We start from the raw sequence: 9,395 nt of genomic DNA on the forward strand, positions 1-9,395 counted from the left end.
TTGTGTTTGCCTGTTTGCTTTTTTTGGCTTTAATCTTCGGCTTGTTATTTCACCATCAGTGCAACCACTGCATTTTGCTTAACGTAAAAAAAACCTGACTACATATGATTGTTTTAACCACTATTAACTTTCCAAAGCTTTACAGTAGCCTATTTTGATAAAGTGAGCTGAATGAACTAATGTACATGTCTATATAGGCTGTCTATAACCACATATAACGAGCAGGTTGTTTCTCTGTAAGTTATTGATTTTTTTTCTCTTTCATTCTAAAATTCTCATATGAACAAAACCACCCTGGGGAAAAGGGGCAGATGTTCTCTAAGGGGCATCGGCACGCGACTCTCCTCAGCCGAAGAATTCAAGCCGCACGCACGCGCACACACACTGCGAGGACTACCTGCTAGTTTGCAGCAGCTGGCAAAATTAATCGGACTTAAAATACAAAGACCTGCCTGGAATCAGTACTAATCTGTTAATCTCGTCGCTGGACTGTTAGTTTACAAAGAGAAAACACGCAGAGCCCACAGATGGTCGTTTGCCATTAGCTAGACCTGGATACTGGATGTTTTCATCCTCGGTGTTGCTTCTTATCAATCATATGCGCAGGCTTGGGCCACGCGACTGCTCCTTTGTCATTGTAATCGGCGCGCGACTTCTGCTGCGTCACGTTGCTGCAGCTTGTTTCTTCTCTCAAATAAAACATCCATAGGCCACACAACTCATTTATCCTGTGTTTGGCCTAGATAAAGGAATTGTGCGCTATGCGTCAATTAATGTAATAAATAACATTCGGCGACAGTATTATCTTGGACGTGATTGATAATATGAATATGATTTTTGCGTTTTCCATCCTGTTTAACCGGACTGTTCTATACGCATAATGTTTACCCTTGAAGTCATATCCCTATTTGATATAGTACATTGGATTTCCCACGGGCCATTTTTACTCGCTTTCAGCTTCCCTTACCATATGGCCAGTGGCCTGCCATTCACTTGCGGGTTCTTTGCCATGCTTCCAGTCCAGTTTAGAGGAAGACTGTGCTGTGCACAGGAACAGTGGAGACATGCAGTTGAAATGTGGGGAAAAAAGAAGGGGAAAAAAACACGCCATTTGGTTGGGAGCAGATGGTTGGCTTTGGGGGGGGGGGGGGGGGGGGGAGGTGCTGAGCGCGTCTAAAGGCGTGTCGTGGCCTTCAGAGAGAATCCCCAAAGGGCTCCCCTTGTATTCAAAATCAATGAAAATTAAAGCGCAGAGAAAAGATGAATAGTCGAACCTCGAGTCCCGGGCTTTGTTCAGCACAGCTACTGGTGGGCAGGAGTTAAAGTACAACAGCCCCCTATAGAAACACTTAAGTTAAACAGTCTCTCCATAGTCCAGCTCCAGAAAGGAGGGAGAAGGGGAGAAAGAAGAGGGGCTTTCTGCTTGATTTAACCAAGACAGAATCGCGTGGCATAAATTATTCTTGAAAAGAATAAACGAAGTGGGCATAAATCCAAGAGGTTTCACTTTGCCTTTCAGTTACGCTTTGCTGTGGTAATCGCGAAATGTGTGCTACGTCCGGATAAAGAATTGTCCACTGTGATGTGATGAGAGATGGTTGGGGATGTTTTCACTGGTCAGCTGGAAGGTGTATAGATGGATATATTCTGAATAAAAAGCATCGTCATTTTTAAAAGCATGGTTGAGGACGTTTGGTTTGACATCTGTGGGCTATATCAGTTTGATGAGAAAGATCAGATCAGATTTTATCAATCCAAACTCTTATACTAACTCGTACTCTCAACTCTTAAATCTTAATTAGGCTATATTGTTTCTAACAACCATGCTATTTTGTCAACCTCAAAAGAACGAATTTGCATTCATAATAAACTGCAAACTGTCTGTTCCAGCACTTTCATAGTAATCTACTTTCTACAAAGAGGTTTCTGTATCTACACCTAACTGTTTGCTTTGAAAACACAGCCTCTGAGCTGCTACATCACTGACGGGTCGATTAAAAAAAATATTCAAATGCAGCTGCATTCCTGCAGTATAAAAACGGCTAGTCGTTTCAATTAACGCCCTAATGAAGACCACCCTCACACGCACACACACACACACACATATACACGCTTCGGCATGCGCACTGCGACAGACCACAAGGACGACGGTGTAATTTGAGTTTCTAATCACGGAGAAATTAACGTGTTCTCTTTAGCTGTTGTTGTTGTTGTTGTTTTGAGAATACACTCACATAAAAGGCGGCAGTTATTTAGACGATGTTTTTGGGCAAAATCGTACGCTCGCTCTCTCTCTCTCTCTCTCTCCACTACATTGTGATGGGAGCAGGTGCTGGCCGCATTACCATACAGCTGAGAGCACAAAGAACAAACTTATTCTTCCCTCACACAATAACAAAGTGCTTTAATGACAGCCACGCGAGCGACACACACCCGCTATGCTTTACTGCCCAGCTTAGATATACAAGAAGTTAAAATATAAACTTTAGAGCAACCCCGTGCTCACTATGTGAACACCTGAGACAAATAAAATTGTATAAAAAAAGTTTCCTCTGTAGCCTAGGTTAAATATCTGTTGGCTCAGTTTGAATTTAGTTCAGATCCATTACTTTTCATCACAAATGAACGAATTAATAAACAAACAAATAAATAAACAAACAACCACACTTGAAAAAATACTTAAAAATTTCTACTTTCTAAAAAAAGTTCTAAATTGGGATTTGCAAACAGGAGCATGATCCTCTATCCTCTTAAAATGACCAATGATATAATAATCAAGACGAATCGTGGGTTCAGAATCTACTGACCAAATCCAAATCTACTTAATGTTATGTCAGGAAAAGTAATGAATTACATGTGATTAATACACTGATCAATGGTAAAATTTCATATTCAGAGAATATAGTACTATTAGGGATACAATTTAATACCTGTTTTTATTTTAAATCTTTCAAGTCTGAAAGGCTGAGCAATGTCCACATGGACATGTGATGTCATTTGAAAGTTTGTGCCCGGATGTGTAGGATTCTTGGGGTTGAATTTTTTCCTATATGTAAATGAGACTTTTCCCCCACTCCCTTTTGCAGTGGGGAAAGGTTGCACATTTTACAGCTCAGTGACCATTTGGCGATCTTTGGGTGTGTGTGTGGGGGGGGTGGGGGGTGGTTAAGGGGTGGATGGGGTGGAAAAGTGTCCCTTTGTGACAACTCGAGCCAGATTGGGGAGTAGCTCTCATTTGCATCTCATTACCCTAGAAGGCGCACTCTGTATATAACGGGCAGCAGGCGGACTGGGACATCAGATATTCACACACTCACTCTCTCTCCAATGGAATCAAGAGCGTCGGAGTAAAAGCGATTGGACCCGTACAAATCAAATCAGCGCAAAGTAAACAGCACAGTTGCAACCTACTGTCTCCGCTGCATCTTTATGTGGAAAGTGCAAGTGAACAGGACGCACTGACAATTTGGAGTTATCGCTCATTTTGTTTCTGTGACATTTGGGATTTACTTGTCTGTTTTTGAAAGACATGACCTGCAAAAGAAGATAAAGTGATTTAAAAAGAAAAAAAGTGCATCAACGCTTTGGCTGAAGAATTCCCCCTTTCCGCTGGTGTTAGTTGTAGTTTACATGACTTCTTGAGCGAGCCGACCCGTGGACGTGTAACATCTCGTTGAAGATCTTTACCACCATGGGGCGACTTATGATAGCTGCCATCCTCTGTGCCATGCTAACCCAGGTAAATAAAAACTGTGTGTATGTCGTTTGGTCACGCGCAGGCTTAAAGAGACCAAAGTACAGCCTTATATCTTTTAATTATTAATTGCATTTTTTTCTTTTTCAGATTTTATGCTCTGGGGTTTTTGAGTTGAAGTTACAAGAGTTTCTTAATAAGAAAGGAATAACGGCCAACACTAATTGCTGTAAAGGAGGATCCTCGCCAGGGATTCAACAGTGCGAATGCAAAACCTTTTTTAGGATTTGCCTCAAGCATTATCAGGCTAATGTGTCCCCGGAGCCTCCGTGCACATATGGAGGAATTACTACTCCTGTTCTCGGATCAAATTCATTTCAAGTTCCTGAAACTGTTTCAGACAGCACCTTCACCAACCCAGTTCGCTTCCCTTTTGGATTTACCTGGCCGGTGAGTAGATTCGGATTTTTAAGTATTTGCTTTGGATTCTGCTTTGGATGCTTAATAGCACAAAGGTCACCTAAGCATCATTAGTCTGTTAATGCAAGGTAAATTTAATACGGGGACAAGTGCTAAAGGCATGGAAATTTTTACATCCCTAGGGATGGCGTGTTACAGCCAGCTCAGCGTGAAATTCCGAAAGCTTTCATTTTACTGCAGTTAAGGAAGTGTGAACCTGGGGAAGCAGAGCGTGAACCCCAGAGTTATCACACCTCCATTTATCCTCCGCTTCCGTTATAGATATCAGGATTCCTATTGTAGGAATGTGTTCATAGCCAGAACCTAAGCATAAACACCATGATTTTAATTGAAGCTGACTTACATTTTCCTTTCTCACCTTACAGGGGACGTTTTCACTCATTATTGAGGCACTGCATACAGACTCTGCTGAGGATTTATCAACCGGTAAGGCCAGCTGAAAAAGTTTCAAAACAATAACAGTGTTCATCTTCTCCTAACTGGATGGAAGAATTAATGACAACTTTTTCTGTTAAAGAAAACCCAGAACGTTTGATCAGTCGTGTGACCACCCAGAGGCACTTGACAGTCGGTGAAGAATGGTCTCAAGATCTACAAGTGGCCGGGAGAACAGAGCTGAAGTACTCGTACAGATTTGTGTGTGATGAGCATTACTATGGAGAAGGATGCTCGGTGTTTTGCCGTCCGCGAGACGACACTTTCGGTCACTTCACGTGCGGAGAGCGCGGAGAGATCATCTGTAATTCCGGATGGAAAGGCCAATACTGCACAGAGCGTAAGTATCTCGGGAACTATAACTTCGAGCACCTATTAATTACGTGAGCATTCCTCTGAAGGTAATGCATGATAAAAATCTTGCATAAAATGATTTACCTCTGTGCGGAAGTGCTCCTCGCATCACGCATTCAAATCATTCAAAACAGAGCCGTTAGCTAAATAATGGCACGCGTGCCCGTAGACTAAAGTCTTCACCTGATTGGCTGTTTGGCAGAGCGCTCACTGCTGATTGGCTCAGCGTGTCTATGTATTGTTAGAAGCAGGCAGCTGCTGAGTGAGAGAAGACAATACAGCAGCTGTCCTGCAGTAGCAGCGTGTCCACCAGCTGTCCACCCTTATCTCTGCGACATTATGGGGAGGGGGCTGCATGAACAAAGTGAAAAAAGGAACTTCTGACCCACCGGTAGAAGAAAAGGAGGCTTTTGTTTGTAAATCTTTTGTATGAGTGTGAGTGTGTTAAGCAGGGTCTTTTTCCCAGGGTGATGACAGGAGCATGTTTTTCTAGACACCTACACATTAGGCAACTATCCCAGATCAGAAACAATTACTGAATTTGTTTGGAAAATGGTCACTAAATGTGCCTGAATAATAGTTTGTTTCAAATATGTTACTTGTTGCCACAATTAATTTACCAATGTCTTCTCTCTATAGCAATCTGTCTCCCAGGGTGTGATGAGGAGCATGGATTCTGTGACAAACCTGGTGAATGCAAGTAAGTATAAGTGTTTTATAGAAGAAGAAAAAAAGAATTTGTTTTCTTAAAAAAGACAATGAATCCTAATATTCTGTGTTGTTTTAGATGCAGGGTGGGCTTCAGTGGAAAATACTGTGATGACTGTATCCGCTATCCTGGCTGCTTACATGGTACCTGCCAGCAGCCATGGCAGTGCAACTGTCAAGAGGGCTGGGGTGGCCTCTTCTGCAACCAAGGTTAATCTTGTTTAAAAATGTTTTCAACATTGCGTTTAAGCATCAGCAACACAAGGTACCTGGTACTATTGTTGAATATGGAACTGGAGGAGTAATACTTGGCATTGTGTTTCAGATCTTAATTACTGCACACACCACAAACCGTGCCAGAATGGGGCTACTTGCACTAACACTGGTCAAGGCAGCTACACATGCACCTGCAAGCCTGGTTTCACTGGGGCAAGCTGTGAGATTGAGGTTAATGAGTGCTCTGGGAGCCCCTGCAGAAATGGAGGAAGCTGCACTGTAAGTATTATTGTACTCAAAGTGATATTGAACAAAAAGACAATTTAACACTAAGCCACTAAGCTTTTCAAACCTGGAACCCTATTTCTCTAAACACCTTTTCCTTATAATTCTTTTTGTTACACAGGATCTTGAGAATACATATAGCTGCACCTGTCCTCCTGGCTTCTATGGAAGAAACTGTGAGCTGAGTGCCATGACTTGTGCTGATGGCCCATGCTTTAATGGTGGACGGTGTGCTGACAATCCTGATGGAGGATACTTCTGTCAGTGCCCCACGGGCTATGCCGGCTTTAACTGTGAAAAGAAGATTGATCATTGTAGTTCAAATCCATGCTCAAATGGTAAACTAATATTACATTTGATTTGAAATTATTCAAGAATTGATTTCAGTTTTAGACATTTGGTGATCAGTTTATCTAATACTTGACTATTTAAATCTTTCTCAGGTGCCCAGTGTCTAGACCTTGTGGACTCCTATCTCTGCCAATGTCCAGAGGGTTTTACGGGCACACAATGTGACGACAATATTGATGAGTGTGCTGCCTACCCCTGTCAGAATGGAGGAACATGCCAAGACGGAGTCAACGACTACACCTGTACCTGCCCACCTGGATACACTGGCAAGAACTGCAGCCTACCTGTCAATAAGTGTGCACATAACCCTTGCCACAATGGAGCTACATGTCATGAAAGGGATAATCGCTATGTGTGTGCCTGCATTCCTGGGTACGGAGGACGTAACTGCCAGTTCTTGCTCCCTGAAAACCCTCAAGGACAGCCTGTTGTAGAGGGACCGGACAAAAGGTACTCTGACGATGAGGAGGATAACGAATTTCCATGGACGGCAGTCTGTGCTGGGATTATTTTGGTTCTTCTGCTCCTGCTTGGGTGTGCTGTTCTGGTCGTGTATATCCGCATAAAACTACAGCAAAGAAGCCAGCAAGCTGATAATCACATTGAAAGTGAGACCATGAACAACCTGACCAACAACTGCAGTCGAGAGAAGGACCTGACCGTCAGCATTATTGGCACTACGCAGGTGAAGAATACCAACAAGAAGGTGGACTTTCAGAGTGACGCCACAGGTGGAGAAAAGAAAGGTTACAGGTCTCGCTATTCATTAGTGGATTACAATCTTGTTCATGAGCTGAAGCAGGAGGACTTTGGAAAAGAGGACTTGGAGAAAAATGATGTAAAATGTGAGGGTCTTGACTCTGACTCAGAAGAAAAACACAGAAAACATTTAAAAAGGTGAATAATCCTAAACATTATCAGAGATGCCAGTTGCACTTAATTGGAGTCTTTCTGTCAATTGGATTTTTAAATACCTAACTTTTTATTATCTTTTAATTTTAGTGAGACATCAGAGAAGAGTCCAGAAGCTGAATGCAAAGACACAAAGTACCAGTCTGTCTTTGTAATATCAGATGAAAAGGATGAATGTATTATTGCAACTGAGGTGAGTTTATCTCTAACAAACCCACAAGGCACATACAAACATGTACGTTTTCATTGCTTCTTGCAACTTCAAGAAAACTGAAATTGTCTTTTCTATTTTGCAGGTATAATGCCACACCAGAGCTGTAGCTCGTCTTGCTCTACAGGAGGTTTTACTCCAGTATTTGCTGCTCAAACCAGAGGGAAGGTTTCCTTCTTATGACTGCTGCTGTGGGTCTTATGTTCATGGTGAAGTTCAGAATGAGCTGGTTCTCAACTGAAGTAAGCACAGTGACTGCAGAAAAAGGATGTTGAGCCATACTGGCTCGCACTCTCAAAGTTTATTCCCAGGAATGTGGCAGATGGACTTGTTGCACTTCCTGTAGGGATTATTTTTTACCTCATTGCACTATGGAGGGTTGCTTTTAAAAAAATGTATTTAACATTCAAACATAATTACTGCATATAAGTATGCACTGACTGCAGTGTCTATCTCTGACCCGTTACACAGGTCAGGAGGGAAAAACACCGCCATCAAAACTGTTCAGTTTCTGATATGATTTTTTGTAAGTTGTAATATTTTTTTTTATTTAAATGCTATTTGTGGTTCATTTGTTTTGGGTTTTTTTGTGAAGTTAACCCAGATATAATTTAATCTTTTTCACATTTTGCAAATTTGTATATTGTATATAAGGCACTTCGGGTCATAGTGACTGTTTTCCAACAGTGATGTATTTAATTGTGTTGTTAAAACTTACGGGAATTGTTTTATAAGTGTTGTTCATGAAGAAAATCACCTTAATATTTTTCCAAATAAATCCTGTATTAAATATTTCTAAATGACTGAGTCTGGTGTGAGGAATTATTCAGGGTACATAACAAATGAGGTAATTAGGATTTTTTCCCTAATATTTAGTAAATAAATAGTAATAAATAAATTAATAAATAGTCTCAGTCCTTATTCATTACTGGCTGCTCAGTTTGCTCAAAATGGCTGAGGTTAAAATAATATCACTTTCCAACTAAACTGTTATTATAATCGACTTAGTTGATTCTTTTAACTTACATATTATGTTCATGACTGAAAGTTAGCTTCAAATTCGCTCCCCTGTGTACAAAGGAACGTCCATAAACATATGATTTGCAAAAGAACTTCAGTGATCCCTGGCCTCAAACCCACTGAACACCTGTGTGATGAATTGGATCACTGACCTCAGGACTCACTCTACATCAGTGCCTGACCTCACAAATGCTCTTGTGGCTGAATGAGCACAAATCCCCACAGCCCCACTCCAAAATCTAGTGGAAAGTAAAAGTAGAGACAGAATAGTAAAGCTTATAATAATAGAAAATGAGACTAAATCCGGAAAAGGATGTTAAAAAAGTTTACACGAATGTGATAATTTAGTGTTCACAAACTTTGGACCATATAGTGTATGAATATACCATATAGTTTAATGTTGAAACCAGTCTGATGTTCATCCATACAAACTCAAGTTAAATTCTCAAATAGACAATTATATGTCTTTAGAATATATTATTCGTTAGAGGACTTACACACCAGCAAAATGACTGTTACAAAGCAGTCTGTTAAAAAAGTCAAGTAATAGCTAGATAATTTTTCCACAGAACTTAGTTTCATCTGTTGGTGCAAACCTACCAAATTAATATGTAACTCAGTAACATTAGAAATAACATATTATTAAAGTGGACAGTACAGCCATTTATTTATATTTGTGCTTTGTCCTGCCAGTGTCATCTGCACCATCTTTGTGGTTAATTCCATAAC

The 9,395-nt window shown here is 40.9% G+C and overlaps 1 protein-coding gene across 1 annotated transcript; it reads left to right on the forward strand.

Annotated features, from left to right (window-relative positions):
- Positions 1-3,292: 3,292 nt before the first annotated feature.
- On the forward strand, positions 3,293-8,413 carry dld (deltaD). Its single transcript, XM_058386355.1, has 11 exons — positions 3,293-3,739; positions 3,845-4,144; positions 4,540-4,600; positions 4,692-4,949; positions 5,603-5,663; positions 5,751-5,881; positions 5,997-6,166; positions 6,294-6,510; positions 6,616-7,420; positions 7,526-7,628; positions 7,732-8,413. The coding sequence occupies exons 1-11, from the start codon at positions 3,692-3,694 to the stop codon at positions 7,735-7,737; spliced, it is 2,160 nt and encodes a 719-aa protein (XP_058242338.1). The 5' UTR covers positions 3,293-3,691; the 3' UTR covers positions 7,738-8,413.
- Positions 8,414-9,395: the final 982 nt, after the last annotated feature.

This window comes from Hemibagrus wyckioides, linkage group LG03 (assembly GCF_019097595.1).
Source record: "Hemibagrus wyckioides isolate EC202008001 linkage group LG03, SWU_Hwy_1.0, whole genome shotgun sequence".
Lineage (NCBI taxonomy): Eukaryota > Metazoa > Chordata > Actinopteri > Siluriformes > Bagridae > Hemibagrus > Hemibagrus wyckioides.